At 31.5% G+C, this 25,464-nt stretch overlaps 3 protein-coding genes across 4 annotated transcripts; 2 read left to right on the top strand and 1 right to left on the bottom strand.

Annotated features, from left to right (window-relative positions):
• Window positions 1-5,553: 5,553 nt before the first annotated feature.
• Window positions 5,554-7,749, bottom strand: LOC112800184 (uncharacterized). 2 transcript variants are annotated; one of them, XM_025842319.2, is made up of 5 exons: window positions 7,302-7,749; window positions 7,131-7,208; window positions 6,972-7,053; window positions 6,747-6,889; window positions 5,554-5,990 (listed from the first exon to the last, which is right to left on the bottom strand). In XM_025842319.2, exons 1-5 carry the CDS (start codon window positions 7,560-7,562, stop codon window positions 5,781-5,783), a joined length of 774 nt encoding a protein of 257 aa, XP_025698104.1. In that variant the 5' UTR covers window positions 7,563-7,749; the 3' UTR covers window positions 5,554-5,780. The 2 variants fall into 2 exon arrangements, with proteins under 2 accessions (XP_025698104.1, XP_025698105.1); XM_025842320.3 differs by lacking the exon at window positions 7,131-7,208 and having other exon boundaries at window positions 7,302-7,742.
• Window positions 7,750-10,009: 2,260 nt separating this feature from the next.
• LOC112800183 (uncharacterized) lies at window positions 10,010-10,723 on the top strand. Its single transcript, XM_025842318.3, has one exon. It carries the CDS (start codon window positions 10,010-10,012, stop codon window positions 10,721-10,723), a length of 714 nt encoding a protein of 237 aa, XP_025698103.1.
• A 2,362-nt stretch (window positions 10,724-13,085) lies between these two features.
• LOC112800182 (uncharacterized) lies at window positions 13,086-15,589 on the top strand. The gene is made up of 4 exons (XM_025842317.2): window positions 13,086-13,205; window positions 14,002-14,313; window positions 14,521-14,700; window positions 14,849-15,589. Exons 2-4 carry the CDS (start codon window positions 14,071-14,073, stop codon window positions 15,386-15,388), a joined length of 963 nt encoding a protein of 320 aa, XP_025698102.1. The 5' UTR covers window positions 13,086-13,205; window positions 14,002-14,070; the 3' UTR covers window positions 15,389-15,589.
• The last annotated feature ends 9,875 nt before the right edge of the window (window positions 15,590-25,464 follow it).

The following is a 25,464-nucleotide window of genomic DNA, read 5'->3' as shown; positions in this document are numbered from 1 at the left end:
TTAAAACAAAGAAAAACACATTAGTGATGAGTATCCTAATGAATGGTTGTGAGGAAAATATATATTTCAAATAAAGTTGTCATGAATTGCTTATTAGCTTCAAATGGAAAATATTCCATTCCTTAATTCATTCTATTCAAGGGAATGTTATTAACATTATTAAAGAGACATAACCATGTGCATTAAGTCTTATTTAATTTACATGTTGAAGGGTAACGCACGTGGGACCTTAGCATGTAACCATGTTAAATACCTTGTTGTTAGTAGCCTCAAAGGATCACAAACATCACTTACACTTGAAGCTCTCTCTTGAAGCAGCAAGAAAGATTACACAAATTAATTAACTTTAATTAATTACCTTCTTCTTGTTCTTCTTCAAATTAGTAGGGAGCTTCATGGGGAAGAAAACTATCAAGTTAAGCTTTGTTCTCTTCCTTATTATTGTTGTCCAACACAATTTCTTAGGTTTTGTGGTTGGGTCAAGGGTTTTAATAATGAAGAATCAAGCAGAACCTCCTCCTCTTCCTTATTCGTCTTTATTGTATACAATAAATGATGCAAAAGATGGTGAAGGTGATGCTTTTCGTCCAACAACTCCTGGCCATAGTCCTGGCGTAGGACATCAAACGCCACCGAATAGTCCTTGACCTAACTCAAGATTATTAATTATTTTGGCCTTCAAGATGCTAGCTAGCAGATGTATTTTGATTTGGGTTTGTATGATTATTTTGTGATAGATTATTTTAATTAATGTTATCTATACTCATTGTTTTGGGATATCATAGTAGACACACAATGAATCAAAAAAAGAAATTACAAGGTGATGGGTCTTTCTTGTTTTACCTTTTTTAAGACTCATGATTTTATTATTTTTTTTCCCTTATTATTGTGTGTCTAAAATAAATCTCTAAATGAGTAACTTCATTTCTTTTTCTTTTTATCCTTTTTGTCATCTACTACTAGTGATGATGAAAAAGGGCTATGGATGGTTCAAATTTTTGTTATTTAATAGCTTGGGAGTGTTTTGGGAATGGTAATGGAACGTATTATTATTATTATTATTATTATTATTATTATTATTATTATTATTATTATTATTATTATTATTATTATTATTATTATTATTATTATTATTATTATTATTATTATTATTATTATTATTATTATTATTATTATTATTGATGTTTGATTTAATAAACCGAGACACCTTATATGATTTTTAATAATATAAGTATTTGGGAGCTATATCTATAAAATCAGTTTTTCTTATATATTGTTGTCTCTCTATCAAGTACCCTTGTATATTTTCCCATTCTTTTAATTGATGAAATTCTCTGTTGAATTTGGAAAACTGGGGCATTGATCCAACGTAATCCTTTCAGGAGTATTAGTGATCATATTATATGGTGTATCATTTACAGAATTATATATATTTTAATCATAAAATAATTGTTCCGGGAAAAAAAACCCCACAAAATTAACCATTTTAAAAATGAGAATAATTATTAGACTGTTTAATAGCATAAAAATAAATGGTGGTATGGCGGCCGGCCGTCGGACGAAGGTCCGGTGATAGGCTGATCACCCTCCACCCGCCTTCTGGCGGTGGTTTAAACAACCTTCTTAATATTAATTAGTACTAATTTGATTAGATTTTAAATTTTTGTTTAATCATTTAGATTGTTTTTCACAAATTTGGTCTTTGAAGAGTTTTAGAGAAGAAGGAAAGATTTTAGAAAGTTAAACCCATTCACAAATTTTATTATTTGGTGGAGGAAGAATTTTGGAGGTTTTTATTAGCATTTTAGATCCTTCCAAAACTCTCATTTTTAAGTTGTCTCTAACTATGTGTTTTTATTTGATTTTGTTTAAATTTATTATTTTTTCTCAACTAATTGCATTAGAAAAAATTAAAGTTAATATATTATTATAATAATAGATAAAATTATAAAAATATATAATGAAAATTTCAAATTATTCTTCTTTATCTATTTTAATTTACTCGTGAATAAGAGTTTAAAAATCTTAAACTCCCTCTTTTATTTACATTCATGATTCATCCCCTCTAAAGCCTTCTCCAAGACTGTGTTATATTATAAATAAAAGTAAATAAAAGTGAAGCAAATTTTATTTTTGGGAATGTAACTTTCCATGGATATAATTTTAGACTGCAAATTAAATAAGAAAATCTTACATTTCCAAATTTATATTTTAAAAATTTTAAAATATTTTGCAAATAACACATTTTTTATTAGAAGTTTGTTTGGTTTATATTTTTATATTTAGAGGCTTCTATGTTCTAACTTTAAGATTTCATAAGAAAAAAATAAAAAATGAAATTTGATTGTTTTATTTTTATTTGAAAATTATAAAAAAATGCAGGCAACAACAAATGAAACTTCTACTTTAATTCCAGTAAAAAATAATATTGAATAAGAAAGTTATGCTCCGTAGCTAACTATATGTCATTGATGTAAAAAAATCTAGTCTGAAGCTTAATTATAGATATTTTAAAAGAAGAAATCAATTTTGTTGGTTAGTCTAGTCATTAATTTACTAATTTATTTAAATAAATGTTATAAATTTTTAAATTCTGTTGTATAATTTATTGAGTAACAAAAAAATTTAAAATAAAATTTTAATCTGTAATAAATTGATTTTTGACTTATCAAAATAAAAAATACCGAAAAAATTATTTTAAAAGAAGAAAAAATTGTTTCAAATAAATGATATTATTCCGTGTATATATATAAATAATGTAGTTGGGGACTCCAAATAAATTTTATTCTATTGAGAGAAGAAGAAACATTTTTTGCTTGTTTTTCTTTTTGGTTCCATATTCTAATGAAAATTGAAAGAAGTTTATTTGATCATAAAATATAGAAGTTTACTTGTATCTTAAAATATTATTCATCATATATAAATACTTTTATTAGTTTCATACAATATTTTTATTATAAAAAAATTGGGTGTTCAAAAGAATATTCTTTTATATATAAAATTACAAAAAGAAAAGGCAGGCTTGCTTTGGTCAACACGCCAAATCTTCCATAACAAAAAAAATATGCCGCAGGTATCTGATTTCTTTTAACATTTGTCCTTTTTTCAATCATCATATGGTATGTACTAAATAGGACTTTGGTGCCGCAATTGATCTTAATTTTAAAAAAACTAAGTGAACGAACATTAGTAATTAATCAAAGCTTTCTCATCATATCTGGATAGACATATTCTTAATTCAAAAGATAAACGCGCATAACATTATTTATTTATTTGGAACCACTGCTTTAATTAATATAGCTGTAATTATCAACAAGATGTAGTGGACCACTTTGAGTCTGTTAATTTTTTTCCATTACTTTTATGAGATTAGCTTAGTCCAAATTAAAAATGATCTTGACAATCACAATCCCTACTTTTCCTAAGTCATATATATTCATCATTTAATCCAAAGTGGCAGCCTAGATAACTAAAAAAATAGGAAGATCTATTTTTTATATGCATAACCCACCAAAGATTATTACACGCGTCAATAATCAATGCATAAATAAATATAATTTTTATACATATATACATATATAAATAATTATATATTAACATATCAGAAAAATAGCTTATTAAATCCATTAAAATGTTATTTAAAATTATATGAACTTAATTGGATAACTATATAAGTATTTTTATATTGTCATGTATAAAAAATAGAATAATATATATATGTTTGTGTTTTTTTTTCATATGATATTTAATGATGGTGTAATTGATTAGTGATGCATATGATATCATCAAGATATTATGGATGGGATAAAGTACGATAAACAATAAAAATGAACTAATTAATAAATATTTGATTTTGGACGGTAATTTTTTAATTTCTGGATGTATGAACTTTTTTGTTGATCGATTATTAAGTAATTTCTGTTGTCTCCAACTCTCCATATCAAAACTTTGGATATAATATTTTAAGATATTTAATTTACTCGCTCATACTAAGGTACAAATTTAACACTCTCGAAATCGCGTTAATTTCGAATATATAATCAATCTTTTTGTAACCTCTCATCTAAGGATTAGCAAATGAACTAGTGTCCAGTAACGTACTGAATATTCTTGGTTTACTTACTGGTAATTTTCTATATATTTTTTAAGTAAAATGTTAAATTTGGTCATTAAATTTTACAAGAGTTTAATTGTTTTCTTAAATCTTAAGTTCTTAACTGAATTAAATTTTTATTATAGACAAATTGAATAGACAACTTGAATACTCAAAAACATTTTTTCTATTACTCTCTTTCCCCTTTCTAACATGGTATCAGAACTATGGTATCCTTCTTGAAAATGATATGTTATTTTTCTTGCGGTGAAATCATCATAATTTTTGCATTTTTTTATGTCATTCTTCTTTCCCTTTTGTCATCTTTTGATGCTTTTTCACCTTACCGACTAGCCTATTTTTTCTGTCTTATGTTTTTTATCGAGTGGAATAATCAAACACCATTGTCATCCGCTGCTTACCTATCCTCATGAAGAAAACATATAGTTTTCGCTCTTTTTCGGCAGTTCCGTCTGCGTTTTCTCCGTTTGTGTTCTCTCGTAGTCGTGGCAGTTCCGTTTGCGTTCTGTCATGGCAGTTCCGTTTGTATCCTCTCGTGGCAGTTTCGTCTGTGCTTCCTTGTGGCAGATCCGTCTGCGTTTCTTTCCGGCAGTTTCTTCTGCGCTTCCTTCCGGCAAGCGGCAGTTCCGTTTGCACTTTGTTCCGGCAGTTTCATCTGCATCCGTTCTATTAGTTTATGCATTTTTTTTATTTCGTTGTTTAAATAAGTTTCAACTCAAGTGATCACTTGAGTTTGAGGGGAATGTTAGGATATAATTAAGATCAATTAGGATCAATTAGTATTATTTACTATATCTGAATATTTATTATAGGAGATTAGGTCTTTATTATTACAATTCTCTTAGTACCTATAAATACCCTTTTATATTGTATTATTCTAGATAACTTAAATAGATAATTTGAATAGACAACTTGATTATACTCAATAATATACCATCATTTCTCCAGTTAAGTCTCTTGTTTCTAACAAAATTGGTTTCTTAACTACATTAAATAATATTGTAACATTAGTCTCTAATCCGATGAAAATCTTGCCCTAAATAGGTGATTAGGAAAGAAAATGCCCAGTCCATATGGCCTGAATGCCGAAAATTTTCAGCAAAGTGAAAGATTGAAGAGCATTTTCAAAGGCTCTAAACAAAATTTAATTTACCTTTTTATTTTTTTTAATCTGTTACCTTCACTTTTCAATACATCATTAAAATAATATATTATGTGCACTAGGAGATTCAAAATACCAAATATATCAACAACAATATTATGTTATGTATACACAAACAATATGCTATAATACAAAATACATATTAAAAATATGTAAAATAACACATATTTTTAATGTACACATAATATTTTAATATTTTTTATAACCGGATAGATGGAAAGAAATATAAGATAGTATATTAAAACACAAGAACGGGTTAAAAAAAAAGAACCAAAAATAGTGGAAATGCATACATATATTAAACATCACTTATGCAGTTATGCGTACAGTTGTACTAATATATAGTTGTAGTTATATTATATATACATAATATCAGTGAAGACAAGGGCACCTAACTTTGTTACTTATGAGTATAGTGTAGACATACATGTATACATGTATGACTTTGTATATCCTTTATTTTTGTCCCAAGTGTGGAAGCTGAAAAGTTGTATCTACTGAGAATCACTTAGCTTCATTCAGCTTAGACAGCAAGAAGAGGCAACTAGAAGAAAGAAAAACAGAAGCACAGAAGCATAGCAAATCCAGAGGAGTTTGTATAACAGCTCTTTTACTTTTGTCAAAGAGACCAATCAGAAGAAGCATCACTATGACATGCCCAACCTTGGTTTTCAGTTCATTCACTGTTGATATCTCCAACCATTTTGGTCTCTCCTGATTAAAAAACAACAACATATAGTGTAACTAACTTGGAAGAGACAGAGCTTGTTAAGAAAAAGGGAAATGTTGTACTAGGTAAATAACATATCTTTTTGTCTTTAGACAATTACAACCAAGTCTTATTCCATTAGATGATAGAGTCGACCAATAAGAGAACACAGTAAGAAGTTAACATTTGCAATACTATACTCTTCATAGAGTATGAGAGTATGCTGAGTTTTGAAAATCCAGTGATTATACTGCGTTAGTGCTGATTAATTTTTTCAATTGTTACGGATTAGCTTCCTAGCTGATTGAGGACTATCATGAAATCACTCATCCAAAAAATTTAAGCAGATAGAAAAAGACAACATGAATGGTTATATATCTGACAAGGACACTAAACGGACCATGAACACCCCCCTAGGGGCATGTCGGCTTCAGAGTGCATTCTAAATTGTATTCTCAATGAATGAGCATGAAATCTGGGGAGATTCCAATCAAGTCATCCCAGGATTGTAACATTCGCTCAATATGCTATTAACCTCTAATCTTTATATTTTTAGACTATTTCTGATTTGAGCATCGGAGTGTACCTCCAGCATTGAAAATCCAACATACTCCTCCCAACTTGGGATCCAGATTTAGTTCATGCTTAACATTGGTTATCCATAAAATCAAAGAAAAGTAATCTATAAGCAAATCTCTGCCTACAATTTAGAAGATGTAGAAGCTAAGCAGTTGATGAGAATGTGAGAATAAAGCAAGCACCTTAAGAACGAATAAGCCAAAGAGATTTGATCTGTGAGAAGGATCTTGATCAGGCAGAGAGCTTGCACTACCAAGATTACTGACAAAGAGCTCATAGAGGCCCATTCCAAACACCAGCATCACTGTTCCTAAAAGATACACATCTACATCATCATCAACAACCCAAGTTAGAAACAGACATACAAATTAAATGACATGGTGTTTAAAGAAGAGTGAGTGAGTTACCAATAGCCTCTATGAGCATTTGGATAATTTTAGTGCGGTCTACAAGGTATGAGGTAAACGACTCTGCAACAATTGTGGAACCCTACATGGTGATGAAGAACTAATTAAGTGAATGAAATATGTGGAAACAATGAATCAAATGCACACACACATATATACCTTGATGAAACATAAGAAAGATCCAATTAAAGAACCAAAGACTCCAAAAATAGCCAAGAAGCGGCATCTATATATAATCTGCAAATTAAAAGTTTCATCGCTAATAAATTAGAAAGCAATTATGCTAAGTCAAATAAAGATCATGAAACCTAAGTTTGTTGATTATATTACCTTCTCAACGCGGGCCTCTAGATCTTCTTGCTCTTCTTGTTGTTGTTGTTGTTGTTGTACCTGGTTGTTATTGACATCAACACGTGGCGAGGGTCCCGTTTTGGTGTAAGCGGGAATGAATCTGAGGCGTTGATGAGGATGAGTTTGGTGGCATCGAAAGACAGAGAGGGTTAGGGTTGTGGTGGTGCCATTAGAGGTGGAATTGAAAGGAAAAGTAGTTAGTGGTGCTCTTCGCAGCAATGTGTGACACTGGAGTTTCATTTTCAGAGGCTAATTTGAATTCAATCGAAGAAGAAATGTTTGAAGAAAAGAAGGGAGACAAGTGCGGTGAATGTGTGACACATTGACGGAGGCTAAGACCGCCATCTGGATTCTCCAACGCAAACTTCATTCTTCTCTTTCCTTTCCTTTCTATCGTTATCGTAAAATATCTTCCTTTTTCTTTTCCACTTTTCTCCCGAAAATTATTTTTATATTTTTTTTATCAAAAATTAGAGACTCAAATTCTAAACTAAATATAAAAAAACTATATCATTTGAGTTATTATTCATCGGCTTCTTTTAAATTATTTTTACATTTTAGACCATTCATATTGTTTATGTATTTCGGACAATAATTTATTATTTTTTTAAAAGTTTTGGAAATTAATTTGTTTTTGTTTTTTACATCTGTTTTAAATTTAAGTTCATATTAAACAATATTCCTCTTTAGTTTATTAAGGCAATTATTAACCAAACTATTGTATTTTCTCGCAAAACTACGAAACTTTGGGAAATTCTATAAGGTCTGCACCACACGTATCTCTCTTTTTTTTTTTTTTTTGGACTTGGCGCCACACGTATCTCTATTGACTATTGTCGTCGCTTGTCCTCCAACGTGAAAAATAATAATCTTTTCAATTTTTTGTTTAAATGAAAAACCGGCTAATAGGGGTATGTGTGAATACGAAATATGATAGAAGAGCAATGATTTGGAAGGTGCTACCAGATGAATCTACACCAAAGGAGTGTTGGGTCACTTGTCATATGAAAAGCAATCACTTTACAAATGTAACTCAGCTTCCTTCTTTTTGTTTTTTATTTGGGCCTCCAGTCCCTTTTTCTTTCTCTCAATCTATTTTGCCCTTGTATCATCTAGCCCAAAATTTAAATGGGCCAAATTGTTGGCGCAAAATAAGAAAACATTTTCTTCAAACAAAAACAAAAATGAACATGTGACATGTCATAACTGACGAGGTTACCTTGATTATAATTAATTAATGAATATCACTAGGGAGACAATGATGTTATAATAGATTGTTTATTTGGTTTAATATAAATTAAAAAAATTTAATAAATTAACATTTATTTACCTTAATTTTAAATGGCATATTCAGTGTCAATTTACCCTACCACCAATTTTATCCATAATTTCAATTTTTTTCTATTAACTCTTTTGCTCTCACGGTTATCCTCCCTCCAAAACCCTCCCGTTCGCTTCGCAGAACCCACACGCCCCCGGGCTGTGTGCGCTGAAACCTGCAGCCGCGCTTGGCAGACCCGCATCGCCCACCCTTCTTCGCGAGCATCCTCCCTCACTGGCCGCAACTCCTTCGCATCGTCGCCGCTGCATATCCTACTGTGACTACAGCCCAGCTTCCGCGCGCAACTCCTCGAACCCTAACTGTAGCCTAGTCTCTGCGCGCAACTCTTCCGACCCAAACTGGGCTCCTACCCCCTCGCGGGAAGGAACTGCTTTGCATCAAACACAGCTGAACATCTGATCATAACCTGGTCATTGTGGCGGACGCGAATTACAACACCAAACTTTCTTGCACCAAAAATCAACCATCCACGCGTACAGTAATTATGAACATCCAGTTATATGTTGACAAGAACATCCAACATTTGTGCGTAAAGATAATCATGTAATCAATAAATGGTATCATATACACAAAATGATCATCCATTTTGTTTAATAAATTAACCATTCAGATACATACTAAAATTAACATTTGGTTATTTGAAAAGATAGAGAGGGTCTATGTGTTGGTATAACTGATTACAATTATAGTTTGTTTTAAATTTAAAATTAAAAATTATTTAAAATTAATTAATTGACTATAATTTAATTTTAATTGTAATTTAATCCTCTTTGTATATATTGTACAATACATGCATTCCCTCCTCATACTTTCTCTTAATTTAAAATGGTAAACTCACTAAATGTAACAACTACGAAGTAGAAACAAAGATTCCATAGATTATAATAAAGGAAAGATAGTGAGGAGTGAAAATTTATCAATCATATCCAACAAGGAACAACCCATTCCGGATTAAAGCTTTCAACGTTGAAAGCTGGGAAGGGGCAACAACAGAGTTGGTATTTCTCAATACAAGTTTAGCATTTCCTTTTCCTTTTTCCCATCCCATGATTATAAAAAAATATATATAAACCAAACCAAAAGATACCTAGTTGGAGATAAGCGTATACTACAAACGTAGCTACAACAAAATCAGCACACAAACCAAATGCTTTAAAGCCAGGAAAAGAAGATACCAAAACCTTCCCACCAATTAGAGTTAAGGAACCCAATTTTTTCAACACTATTTCCTTACCTCTTCTTCTAACCTTTGCCATTCCCATTGCCAAATCCCATAACTCTCTATCTCCATAGACCCCACATGGCTTGATCTTGATTCTTGATTCTTTTGTCCTTACCATTCCCCATGCAGCCCGCCCCCGAGTCAGGGTCGTACAACCACAGCGACAGCCACAACCACAACCAGAATCGTCACCATCGCGACTTTGAAAGTCGTGATGGGGCCACACGGTACCATAACCGAAGGCTTCGTGTGGGCCGACAAGGCCACACGAACCCTTTAATATGGCTACTAGCCATCATATGCACAATCATAGCCCTAGCTGTGATTGTTGCCGGCATAGTAGTCTTTGCAGGGTACATACTAATCCGACCAAGGGTACCGACAATAACCGTCACAAATGCTCACCTAGACATTTTCCGAAACGACTACACCGGAATCCTCGAAACCCAACTCCGGATCCAAGTGATGGCGCAGAACGAAAACATGAAAGCACATGCATCATTTTCCGACATAAGGTTCAACCTTAGCTTCCAAGGTCAACCCGTAGCAATGATGGTTGCTGACCCATTTGATGTACCCAAAAACAACACACAGTTTCTTAACTACTTTGTCCAATCGTCGGCGATACCGTTGACGCCGGAACAAATGCAGGCGGTCACTGATTCTTGGAAGCTCAACTTGGCGACCTTTGATTTCAAGGGTAATGCTAGGACTCAATGGAGGATAGGGCCTTTGATTGGTTCTGTTAAGTTTTGGTGCTACCTTGATTGTAAACTCAAGTTTCATCCCTTGAATGGGAGTTACATTCACAATTCCTGCACCTCCAAATCAAAATAATCATCATCATCATCATTATGTGTTTAATTATTATTAGTTTTTTTTTTCTTTTTTAAACACAAGAATTTGAACCGGAAAATTGAAAGTCAAGCGAGTATATATCTTTCACTATTCAAATTCATCAACTTTGATATGTTTATTCACCGATTTACATAGATTTTCATGGAGATCTTTTTAGATTCTCTATGCCTTTAGCAGGGGATATTTAAATCCTGCTAGCCGAATAGACCTGTATAATCTATGTATTATGAAGAAGCTCTTTTTAAGAAGCTTGTGCCTTTAATGATAAATATAGCAAAAAGGGAAATATTCTTCATTATTATGTGTGTAAAATAAGCTGAGTTTGTCAACTCGTAATTCATCCAATTTTTTTTTTTTTGGAAGAGAGAGGGACAGGAGGAGGTTGTAGTTTATGATGTAATTTTGATGCATTCTCATATGCATTTAATTATATAATATTTAATAATGTTAAAAATCATGAGAGTACCAGTTAAAAATTAGTTAAATGTCTTTTGAGTAAATCCAAAACTTTTAATAATGTTAGGAATCATTAGGATGTTTCTTCTAATAAGTTTTAAAATATTTTTTTTATATTAAATATATTTTTTTATATATTTTATAAATTTTTTTATATACTAAGAATCGGGATGGTTGGAAGGAGAGTTCTGTGATCTCCGCCTCTAATTCTCCAACGTATCATTTAGAATTTTAATTTGAGGTGAGAAGCAATTAATATCAAATATTATAAATTAAAAACAAATAAAATTAATTAAATATAATTATAAATTAGTTAAGTTGTTTACTTTTTGGCTGATCACCTCTTGGTTCTATATACTTTTTCTATAATATTATAATGTAAAAAATAATTATTTTTTACATTAATTACATAAATAATCATTTAAGAACGATTGTGATTGCACAATGATATAAAACATTTTATACTATTAATGTATCAAAATTAAATTCTATAAAATATATTTTAAACATAATTAAATAATATATATATATATGTAATAACTGAACTAATGATTTATTTTTTGTGTGCACTATAATTCCTTGCTATTCCATTTAGTGATTTTATATATTTATGAGAAAATGTTGCTCTGTTAGGTTTTTTTTGTTTTGTTTACTGTTGCTCTGTTTTTTAGTTTTTCCTATTTTGTAAATTATTTATATTAAACATCTGATAAAAAAAAGTCCATAACAAAAGGCCCATGCTCAATCCTCAAACTATCAATCAACAAATTCGAATAGCTAGATCCCCAAAAAAGAAAAGGACCAGAACTTCAAAGCCACATAGGTTCATGGGTTGCTGCTTTGTTCTTAAAAATCAAGACCAAAAACAAAAACAAAAGCCCTGTCCTTGAAAATTTTTTTTTCTTGAAATTTGTTTAAAGAAAAAAAGAAGAATGAAAAGAAAACCTTATCCTTAATTTCAGTTTCCTGATTCTACGGAAGAAGGCAGGGGGATATTGATTAGAAAGAAAAAAAAATTGGAAAGACCCCTAACGGGGACACTGATTACATCCCCAACGGGACACGTAACTCTTATCAAATCTCAACTTTGACCTACCCTTCTTCCTTTGATTTCAACGTGTCACATTTTTTTTTCTCCTGTCAGAAACATTTCTTATATTTTACGAAATATTTAAATAAAATAATTTTTTTATGTATAAAACGTATATTTTTAAATTAAATATTTATAATTTTATTTGAACAAAATATCTTTTAATAATATATAAAAATTAGTGATAACCATTAGATTGATTAAAATAATAATAAAAGTAATAATAATAATAATAATACAAAATATATTTATTAAAATGTAATAAATTATATTTATTTTTAATATTTTATAATTAATAATAAAATATATAAAAAATATAAAATATTTTTGTAACAAATTAAAATATTTTATATTATTTGATAAAATATTAAAAATAAAAGTATTCGAATAATTAAAAATTATCAGTAATATTTATAATATTATAATAATTATTAAAGAGTATTTTAATTCAATAGATTATTTTTTTTTAATCTTATAGAAAAAAGAGAGTTAGTATATCTTATAAAGAGAAAGAAAAAAGAAAAAAATGTTTATCTTTTTGTTCTAATAATCTCCATACATATATAGGTATATAGATAAATTCTTAGCTGTTAGAAAATAGATTTATATAAATTCATTGTTTTTATCGATTGATATTCTTTCCTCCTTAATAAGTGAAAGCGTAAAGTTTAAACTATAAGCATAAGATAAGAGATGTATTTATCCACATAATGTACGTGGCAGTTCGAAAACGCTAACAGTGCCACGTATGCAGCATGCACTCCTTTTAAAAATGAAAACTCCTACTTAGGAATTGGTTTAGTCCACACTCCACAGTTGAGTTTGATTTGATTTGCTATTTGAAGATTGAAAGTGAAGGGGCCCTTCCTCTCTTGTCTGTTTTTCTCATTCCAATTGCATGCTTATGTTTCTTTTGTAAGTCTCACTTTTACTCTCACTCTTACTCTTACTCTTACTATTAATCTCTCAACCCTCCTCCCCTCTTTTTATTCTTCTACTAAATTATTCTAATTATATCTTTTTTTAATTATGTTTTCGTATAATCAAGTTTGAATATTCTATATTATTCTTTCACCTTCTCTGATTCTAATTCTATCGCTCGTTGTTTGGTTCAATAAAAATAGCTGCGAGGGTAATTAATTAAAGTAATTTAGTTGGTGAAGAGTAAAATTGAATAAATAATAGAAAAAATATTGACTAGATGCATTATACATGGTAATTTTGTTCGAACTTTTTTTATTCTAGAAAAAATAAATTTTACTTCTCCCCAAAACTTTCCTCTTCACCCATTAATTAATTACTGTTTCCTTCAATATTAGATATGCAATGATAATATTTGAAAAATAATAAAAAAAAATCAACAATAAAAATTTAAATTATCTTATTTAATATTTATTAATTATTATTAAAATAATTATATATTTTAAATATAATAAATACCGTTAGCATTATCTTTACTTTTGTCTGTATAGCTTTGCTTGCAAATTGCAATACACTCTCTGGATAGCGGATATGGAACTGGGTTAATTGTTTTATTGTATCATGTATCAATGGATAATAAATAAATAAATAAATAAATATACCAATTGTGCCGAACTATCAAACTAAGAGATTTTAAGGGGAAGATATGTGTTACACAAACTTGCAATAATGGTACGTAAATGTTGATTCAATTCATACACTAATAGTTCTGTGCTGATCGATTTTGCAGAGGATGATGGATGTGATAAAGTGTGTAAGTGTTAATAAGTATTGAAGATCACACATTATTTTGTGATCAATGGGATTGGTTTCTGAGATAGTGGCTAACATATTAGTGTTGGTAACATGGCCTTTCTCTCTATTCCAATTGGTGTGCTTGTTTGGTACAAGAATTACATTACTTGTCATATATACTTGGACGGAGTTCATCAGGAATATAATTGTCTTCAACATAAATATAGCATTGGGAATTATATCATGGACATTTGGCCTTGTCTTACTACCTGCCAGAATCCTCAACACCTTTCATAGGGAGAGACAGGTTAGTTTAGTTTAGTATCTAATTCATCATCCCTTTCTTATTGTTAATGTTACCAGTGTGAGAAGTAGTGTATGAAATTAGTCCCACGTTGAATAAAACGAGAAAAAATGAGAAGTTTATAAGATGAGAGTCATTAATTTATTTTCTACGGTGAGTATATGAAAAATTTTACTAGCTTCAATGGTGGTTATTTTTAATTCGATGCAGTTGGAACGCAAACTGCAACAGATGCAGATCGATCTAGCGAATCTACTTCTGGACTATAAGGAACTTGAAGAACATCTCCAGATAGCTGTCAAAGAACGCAGAATAATGGAGTTACTAGTATCCGAGCTTGAAGAGGAGCATGATATGGCCGTAGCAAAGATTGAAAAATTAGAGAGAAAGGTATTAAATATTAATAACAGAGTACATCTAAGTTGTTTTTTCCCATTAGTTTAAGCTTTTGGAATGAGTGGTTTCATGACAGTATCAAACAATTTGAGTCAATAAGGACAATGCCATTGATATGTAACTCCTTATGTCTTGTTAATAGTTGCTAGATCAAATCAACGAAAACCGCCGGCTCAAAGAAGTTAAAGGCAAGGCATACTGGTCGTCGAAGGACGCCGGCGACTACGACGACGAGGGTAGACATATCTTCCCCCTCCAAGATCTTGTAATTACAAAAGATATTTGGGAACATGACAACAAAATAAGTTCTAGCAATTTGCTTAAACTCCTTAAACCAGGGGCTACGCCACAAGTGCCGGATTACCGGCGTGACGTGGCAATTTCGCAGTCAGTATTCAGTGCTATCTTGTCAGTAGTCGTCGGCGTGACAGCGTGGCAAGCGGAAGATCCTTGCATGCCTCTTGTGGTGGCTCTGTTTGCCGTGGTAGGCATGTCATTGAAGAGTGTGGTGCAATTCTTTGCCACCATAGAAAACAAGCCGGCATCGGATGCTGTCGCTCTCTTAAGCTTCAATTGGTTCATTCTTGGCACTCTAACCTACCCTACCCTTCCAAGAATTGCTCCACTTCTAGGAAGGTTTATAGAAATAACCATCACCCGGTTTGGTCTTCTTTCCTTTTAGCTTCACATATTCACTTTATTTCTTCTTTTGATTTTTGTTCTATGATCATATATTATGTTTTCTCATATAGTTATTGCTACCACCACCCCACATGAAAGGTGAATGGGACATGGGGTTTTTCTTCCCCACTTTTACAGCAAGAACCAACTTTAGTTAATTGAATATGTCAACTTTGGTTAATGTTTATTCAATTTTATGGTATGATATGCATCAATTTTATTATAGTTTAATTATAATTCCCAAGATAAGGCTCTAGAAGCAAAGCATATGGCATCTGCATTATAGTTATTAGGGGTGTTAGTGATAAGATTGAAATCATTTTTGAAAAAAAATTACTTCAATTCAAAAGTATATAATTTGTTGCGGTTTCAATTTGATCTGTTAGTTTAATTTTATTTTTACATATATACGATCTAAATTATTGTAGTTTGAATTGGTCAGTTTATTCGATTTTAAAAATAAAATTTTAAATTTTTATTATATAAAAATAAAAGTAATTTTAAGTGGATAAAATAAATAATAAATAAATGAATATTATTTTATATTTATAAAATATTTATTAAACAATGATAATATATATAAGATAAAAATATATAATAAATTAAATATATAATATATAAAATTTAAATCAATAATAAAATAATATATCATATTTTACAATTTGAATTGGATTAAATATGATCTAATTCATAAGGTTTGTCAAAAATAAAATTCGATCTAATATAAGTTATAGTGTGATTTTGATTAGTTTTTCGTTTGAATTAAATTGGATGTGCAATTTTATTTGAATTAGTTTGAATTTAAACAACTCTTATAGTTGGTCTGTTTTCATTTCAATAAAATGTCAACATCCCAAGAGTTGGAATTTGCTTTGTACTTCCTAAAGAGTTCATAAAGTTGAAGGCTCTATCCAAACTGTTTTTGTGCAAGATAGGGTTTATAATTCGAAGCCACCAATGTCAATTGTTTATTAATTGAGAAAGGATTATGTTACGTGTATACTAAAATTAGTCATTAGTATAAAATATAAATATATGTTAAAAATAAATTAAATCATATATATATTTATACACAAATATATTGGTGGCTAATTTAATGTATAAATAATATTTTTCATTGAAAAAATTGGGTCCATCCGATATCCCATGTATATTTGAAAATTGATTGAAATATTTATGGATATTCCAATAAGGTAATGACATATTGAGACCCGTTAGGTCCTTGATTTTGACTATTCGGTATCGGTTTATGTTTGGGTCCCATGATATTGTTCTATTATGTATGAAAATAATGTAGTGGTTATTACAACTTTTAGAAGGGGGACATTATGGTAGGACTCAAATAAAGCAGCATGAGAATGTGATATGAGATCAATCTAAAATATTGATCATCCACCCCACTCTGCCACTCCTGTCACAATCTTTCCAACATATAAAAATAAAAGTTTAGAGGTTGTTTTTATTTGTTAAATTTATTTTTTACTAATGTTAATTAATTAAATATTGATTTTTTTATCTTTTTTAAAAATTGATAAATGTGTCTAAATTTTATAATTTTTACCCTTTTTTATTATTGTTTAATTTTTCTTTCAAAAATTGATAAACTCTTATACATATCCTATATTATTGATACTTATTTTATTATTCTATATATACTCCATAATAAAGGGTAGAAGTAGTGTTGGATTAAAATGGAAGATTATGCACACCTCACTTTTATTCATTCAAATGGTATATTTCTTTTCAATGGTGGTGGGGGACCAATATCTTTTGTGATGATCTATATCTTTTAACAAATGAGCTATTTCGGATGAAGATGACATAAATTGGTGTTATAGCTTTTTCCTAAGCATATGCCCTATACTCCAAGTGAAGCATGTGCACTCTTTTGGGACACTCATCCATGATTGTGATGAAGGGAATAATTTGTATTTAGTCAAATAACATTATTGTGGTCTAACAATATGAAGGTAAGGCTTTTCTGACTTCTAGTTATGAGACCTACTATAGCATATGTTCTATTTCTTTATTATATGCTTCTATAACCTTCTATTCTAAAAGCATTGTCTAGTGGGGAATTATTATGGAGCTTCAACATGTGGCATCCAATTGTTTTTACCATGATATAATTTCATCAAACAATAAATCCGGTAATGCTAGGAAGAAATAAAAAAAATAGACAAATTTATTTTGACTACTAAACTTTTTTATAAATGAATTGATGCAATTATTGTTATATACTAGCATTATGGTTCTGGGTACGGGTGAGAACAAATGTGTAGGGTTTTTATTAATAACATGTTTAGCCTGCAATGAAATTTACACTTATATATATATACTATTTAATGAGTACTAAATTTGGTTTATTTTAAAGCTATAAAGTATGGATACTTTGGTGAGTTGTTGTGTCTACGTGTTGGACACATTTTAGATACGATATTCATATTTGTTCGATACATGTGTTTGCTGTGTTCAACCGTATCTTAATAAAAAATAAAAAAAATTTCAAACACGTTTGGACACATTTAGATACCATTGCGTGTCAGCGTGTCCAGTTTTATTTTTAATATGTATTGATCAAATAAATTTAGAAATAGTATATATTATTATTTATCAAAACAAAAAATATTTTAAATATTTTATATCATTAAAATAAGATTAAAAAATTAATTAATTTGTTTTAACATCACTAAAATATTAAAATATTATTATATTTCTTGAAAAAATACTTTATATTTTATATATATGCGTATTTTCGATCGCGTCTTATAAAATTTTAAAATTCGTGTTGATATGTCATGTGTCGTGTTCTGTGTCCATGTCAATATCTGTGTATTGTAGCTTTAAAATTAATATTTTTTTGACTAATTTAAAGTTAATTTGAAATAACAAAATAAATAAGTAATGCTAATATGTGATATACTAAGAAGTTAACTACAAAGAATTAAAAGCATTAAAGAATAAAAAATTATAAATATAATTAAAAAATAATAAAAATATTATATGTATATTAAAATTAGTTATTCTATATTTATATAAATATATGAATAATTTAATTTATTTTTAATATTTTTTATATTTTAATATATATTTTATATTGATAGTTGATTTTACTGTACATTTAATATGATTATTAAAAAGAATAAATAGCTGCCTAATAGATAAAGTTAGGTAAATATCATTTTTTAAAGTAATAAGACTATAGAGTAAGCTATATATATGTGAATTATAATTTGGTCAATTAAAAATTTTAAATTAAAAAAAAAACTTAAATTATGTCTATCTTATTCTTATACGTCGCTAGCTTTTCTTTGCTTCTAATAATTGTGGTTATTGCGCCACGTGAACCTCGTTAAATTTTAGATAGACTTACGTAATTTGATTTAATCATATGAGAGCTACGATTGACAACATTCAAATTGCAACTAATAAGTGAGATATGCATCGTGGAAGATCGATTGATATCCACAAGTGTGACAATATAATTAATTATATGACATATCCTATCCTTGGCTATAGTTTTCACTTTTTATTTTGTGTGATATGGACATGACGTGATGCATGTTTGCATACAGATTGTGAAAGTATTTCTTCCAACAAAATGAAAACATAAATGTACCACGCAAATATACAGTACCATGTTGTGACATTACTCACCACGTGCTTTAATTTATATACACGAATTAAGTAATAATAATGATAATAATTATTAAAATTGAAATATTCTAACTCGATTGGTTGATTGAAATGAGTTTTAGTAATGAGATTAAAATAAGTTTTAGTATAAAAATGAAGTTCTAATTTAATTTACACAAAGAATAAATTTAAAATTAATTAATTAAAATGGAGTATTTTAAGTATAAAAATGTTATTAAAATTTTAGTTTTTGTCTTCAAAAATTTCAGTTATTTATGTTTTATCTTTTGAAGGTACTGAAATATTAAAATTTTAGAGATAGAAACTGAAATTTTAGTACTAATATCTGAATCAACAAATATAATATTGAGTTTTAGTCTTTCAATTTCTTTTTCAGTATTTCAAAACAAACGCTATTTTAAATGATTCCGAAAGGGATCTGAAGCTAACATGGATTATTGATTTATTGATAATTAAGGAAAAAATTTGAGTGCCCAACTTTTTCCAAAGGAATATTTATTTGTGACAAGCTCAAGTAAATGATGTCAAATGTTTGATTTCGTCTCGTGAACTAAAAATTTATGATCTAATATAATTTTAAAGGGTTAGTGCTTAAAAAAATTCTTAAAAAATTTGTATCAATTAATTTAGTCTTTGAAAAATTTAGCATCTAACTCACTGATTATATTTTTGAGGGTTGAAACTGATGAAGCGTTAAATCTTTTAAAAATCAAAATAACTCATACATGTTTTAAGAACTATTTTGATTATTAATATAATTATATTTTGATAAAGTAAAATTATTTTTGGTAGTATATCTATATGGTCATAATAAATGAATTTTAAAATAGGAGAAAAACTATTACTTTATAATCTAGTTGTAGCGTTATTGCCATGCCACTACTAGTCTGTTAAGATAATAATTAGAATCAAATTATATCAATTAGTATCACTTATATTTATATAGTATATCTGTATATTAATTGTAGGATTCTATATTTTTATGACTTTGATTCTCTTAGTAACTATATATACCCCTTGGCTCTTGTACATTGTATTTTGGTAACACATTCAACAATACACGTATTCTTTCTCTAGTTTAGTCTCTTATTTCTAACATGGTATCAAGAGTTTAGGTTTTATTTTTCTTTTCTATGAATTTTCGTTCATAATTCTGGTGTTTTCTTTTTTCTTCCGGCAGCTTCTTTCGTCCACTTTTTACTCACCTTTTCGACCTTTTCATATGTCCTAAACCATATCATTGTCTTCGTCTCATCCTCACGAGTACAAAACGCTCCACCATGCCGTCTGAGACCTCTGCACGCATCATCGAAACATCCCTGGTCGTACCATTGTTTCCCTGCCCAGACGCTTCAGCAGTCGTTGGATCTTGTTGCAGATCGCACACTCCATAGGCCTGCACGTGTCAAGCCGCATCCCTCCCAACAAACCGCCCGCGTCCGACCCAGTTCGACCCGTCACTCTGACCCGTGTTTCCAGCTCAGCGCCAGCGTGTCTCCTCCCTTCTTCAGCTGTCGCCACGTGTTCTCTTGTTGCTGATGTGGAACCCTCTCTAAGATTTTTTTGTGAGTTCTTTTCGATTTTATCCTCTGTTTTTTTTTGTTTTCGGTCCCGAATTTGTAGTTTCTACCCTCTTTGCCTTTGTTATGGAGAAACTGGATATTTTTCAGCCTATTCCTGGTATCTTTAACGGCTCATGCTCATTTGGTTGAAACTATGCGAGAATTTCTTAAAGGGCAAAAATTATGGCAATATGTTACTGGTGATATTGTTTGTCCTGTTAAGTAAATTGTGAGTGACAAATCCCAAGATGGGACCTCCAAATCCAAGGAGGATATTGAGAAGGACTTTGCAGAGAGGTTGAAAGATTGGGATAGTAAAAATCATCAGATAATCACCTGGTTTCGCAACACTTTTACTCCCGGCATTCATTTACAGTTTGAACGTTTTGAAACTGCTAAAGAGGTATGGGATCATTTGGCCAAACATTACATTATTTTTTATCTCTCTCATCAATACCAACTGCTAAAGGAGTTTCGTAGCCTTAAGCAAGAACGTGGCCAAGCGGTTTTTGATTTTCTTGCTCAAATAGAAATTATTTGGGATCAATTGAACTCTTGTGAGCCTGTTCTTAAAAATTCTGTTGATGCTAAGGCATATGAGGATTATAGGAACCAGAGACGTCTCATGCAGTTTCTTATGGCACTTACTGATGATTATGAGCCAGTCAGGACTTCTCTTCTTCATCAGAATTCATTGCATAGTCTTGAAGATTCTCTTCCTCGTCTTAAGTCTGAAGAAACACGCTTGGGTTTGACTCGTTCTAAGAGTGAAACTACCTTTGCAGCCACCGAGAGAAAGGGCAAAATATGTCGAAACTGTAACTGTCCTAGGCATTCCTTCCCCGATTGTCCCTCTATTGAATGTCGTAAGTGCAAACAAAAAGGTCACATTGGGTCCAATTGTCCGAAACTGTTCTGTCATTATTGTAAGCTCTCGGGTCACTTGATTACTGTCTGTCCTACTAGGCCACCGCGTTCGGATCAGCACAAGTATCAACCTCGTCCCAACAACTCTCCGCATGTGCCTGCTTCTACTGCTGCTGCTGCCACTGAGTCCACCCCTTCTATCTCTCTCAACACTCCTTTTGTCTCTCCATCAGACATTGAATCTCTTCTTAAGCAACTTTTCTCTTTTTCTGGTAATACCCCTGTTGCTCTTTCCACCCCTCCAGGTAATTCTAAATGGTATTTTGATTCTCGTTGTTTTAATCATATGTCTCCTTTGTGTCATCTTTTCTCGTCATTGTCTATCACCACAAATGCACCTTCTGTCAACACTGCTAATGGTTCCCTCCTGCATGCAACACATCAAGGGTTTATTTCACAGTCCAATATTCATCTTCCTGATACTTATTTTATTCCAAAATTGGATTTTAACCTTATCTCTGTCGATCAACTTATTGAACTCAGTTTTGATGTCACTTTCTCTATTTCTGGTTGTCATGTGCAGGATCGTCGGACGGGAAAGATCATCGGGACTGGTTGTAAGGTCGGACGGTTGTTTGAGCTCGAGAACCTTCATGTTCCTTCTCCGTTAAATCTCTGTACTATTTTCTCTCAATCTCCTCTTCACTTGTGGCACCGTTGTCTTGCCTACAGCTCCTTAAGCAAATTGCGTTCTGACAAACCCCAATTTGACGGTTTGTTTTGTATTAAGTTTAGAGTATTTTGATAACCTTTTGTCACATTTAGCCTATGAATTAGCATGGTTTTGTTATCTCTCCCATATTCGTGCTTAAGTGTAAAAACATGCTTTTTGAGCCTTATTTTGATGAATTCTAAGTTTCTCTTTGATTCCATAAGATGCCTTGATGTGTTTGTTAGTAATCTCAGGATGAAATAGGCTAGGCATGGATCAAAGGAAGCAAGGAAGAAAGCATGCAAGTGGAGAGAAGCACAAAAAGCCAAAGAATTGATCCAGGTCATGCACGCGCACGCGCACAAGGTGCTCGCGCGCACATTGCAGAACAGGCCAAGGACGCGCACGCGTACCATGCGCGCACGCGCCGATGGAGGCACATGACCTCACTAAAGCAACACGTGCCTGGCGATTTTGGAAGGTTTCAGCAACCAACTTTGGCGCCAAAATGCATATAAGAGTCAGGGATTGAAGGGGATATACACACATTGACACACATTCATACCCATAGACTAATTAGGAGATAGATAGTTAGTTTTAGAAGTAGTTTCTAGAGAGAGAAGCTCTCACTTCTCTCTAGAATTAGGATTAGGTTTAGGTTAATCTCTCTTCTTAGATCTAGGTTTAATTCATGTTTTGATTCAATTTTCTTTTATCAATTCTCAATCTTCTCATCTCTCTCTTTCTAGTTATGTGTTTTAATAATTGTAATTCTTCATTTTGTTTTGGATAGATTGTTGTTCCTTTATTTCCTTTCAATAATGCAATTTGAGGTAATTCATGATAATTGTGATTTCCTTGATTGTTGTTGATTAATTCTTTGCAATAATTGTAGTTAGATTCTATTCTTGTTGTCAAATTTACTATGCTTTTCTTTTATGCCTTCCAAGTGTTTGATGAAATGCTTGGTAGGATTTTAGTGTAGCTTTTGTTCCTCTTGGCTTTGGTTGAGTAATTAGTGACTCTTGAGTTATCTAATCCTTTTGTTGATTGATAGTTAGAAGTTGCTAATTGATTTGAATACCTCTAAAGCTAGTCTTTCCTTTAGGAGTTGATTAGGACTTGAGGAATCAAATTGATTCATCCACTTGATTTCCCTCCATGGTTAGAGGTTAACTAAGTGGGAGCAATGGACAATTTGCCATCACAATTGAGGAGGATAACTAGGATAGGACTTCTAGTTCTCATATCTTGCCAAGAGCTTTGCTAGTTGTTAGTTTATTTTCTTTGCCATTTATATTTCTTGTCTAAAATCTTAAAAACCCCAAATATAACTCACAACCAATAACAAAACACTTTATTGTAAATCCTAGGGAGAACGACCCGAGGTCCAATACTTCGGTTTATAAATTTAGGGGTTTGTTACTTGTGACAAACAATCTTTTGTATGAAAGGATTATTGTTTGGTTTAGAGACTATACTTTACAACGAGATTTCATTAGTGAAATTCTAAACCGTCAAAAATCCGATCGTCAAAATGGCGCCGTTGCCGGGGATGTGCAATGGTGTTATGTTATTGGTTATTGTATATATGTGAATAGTGTAAATATCTTGCTTTTTGCTTCATTCGCTAGTGTAGAATTTTATTTTCTCTTTCTACCATGAATTCTCACTTTGGCTATGAGTTTGGTTCTAATTGTGTTGTAGGTATTGAGAGCTCCAATGAGGATGTGTATCGAGGATGGAACAATCAAAGGTGGGAGGAGCCATGTGCATATGACCAATCTTCATGGCAACAATCTCTACCAATGCACTATGACGAAGAGCCATTCTATGATGCATATCAACCCTATGGCTATGGTGAATCACCTTGTGACTTTCAAGAACCACTACCATATGCCTATGAATCTCATCCGCAACATGAACCTCAACCATTCTCACAAGCCTCTCCATACCAAGCACCTTCCTATGATCCATATCCATCATATGACCAATCATCCATACCATATTTTTATGACCATTATGAGCAAGAACCCTTAAAACCACCACAACCCTATCAAGATCACTACCAAGAACCACCTCAATGCACACAATCTCCACAACCATACCGAGAGGAACCACCTTCCTATTATGAACCCTCTCTCCAAAATAATGAATCTTCCTACCCACCACAACCCCCAATAGACGATTCTCTCACTTTGTTACTTCAAGGACAAGAGGCCATGAAGCGGGATACACTTGAGTTTGTGACCAACTTGACCAAGGTAGTGTCCACCTTAGCCTACCGATGCTTGAATGCTCAAGGTACTTCCATGATCTCATGTGAAAAGTCAAGAGAAGAACAACAAAGTATGAAGGAGAAATTGGAAAATTTGGTGGAGGAGGAGGAGTCGAATTTTGTGCTGGAACAATTGGAGAAGCCTATGATCATTGAAGAAAAGGAAGAAGTGGTTGAAGATTTAGGAGACGTTGAAAGTCCATGGGAATGTAGCATCATGGAGCACTCTTCCAAGAAGCTTGACATTGATGTTGAGGAGGGTGCGCAACCTCCAAGGCATGTCATAGTTGAAGACTTGGAAGAAGCTTATCAAGAGATGGATTCAATCATGGATGAATTCCTCTCTACAATGGAATCCTCTCCCATTGGACATGAAGTTGAAGTTATAGAAGAGTGTGCGCAACCTCCCAAGGATAACGAAAATGGCATGGTGTATATCGAAATTGAAGAATATGAAGCGGTTGATCAAGAGATGAATTCATTCATCAATGAATTCCTATCTAAAATTGAATCATCTCCCGTTAAACAATATGTCAACACCAAGCCATGTAATAAAAGGGAAAAGGTTGAAATCGAACAAGCTTGTGAAGAGGTGGAAACAACCAAAGAGGAGCACAAAGAGGTAGATCTTGCATTGTCTAAGTGTGGGGAAGCCTCCCTTCCCAAGTCACCATCCAACACAACATTTAAGTGGGTAAAATCTCTATTCCTAAGCTTTAATTTCTCACTTGAATATGGTTTGATTGAAAATGATGGTCAACTTAGAACTCTTTGTGGAATTAAAAGTAAGAATGAGTTGTGTAGTGGTTGGAAAGTAGGTGTTAAGCTCATTAAGGTCAAGGCCTCAAGGTATAGGGATGAAGTTGGGACAAAGATCACCTTGTATGGATCTAGAAGGAAGTATTGGTGGAGTAAAAAGAATTCTGTATGTCCACCACATGTATGTCAACCACCCATCCGACAAAATCACGGAACTCAACTAACAGATGGATGCAAAAATA

Source organism: Arachis hypogaea, chromosome 5, assembly GCF_003086295.3.
Source record: "Arachis hypogaea cultivar Tifrunner chromosome 5, arahy.Tifrunner.gnm2.J5K5, whole genome shotgun sequence".
Lineage (NCBI taxonomy): Eukaryota > Viridiplantae > Streptophyta > Magnoliopsida > Fabales > Fabaceae > Arachis > Arachis hypogaea.
This window is presented reverse-complemented; position numbering and strand designations above follow the sequence as displayed.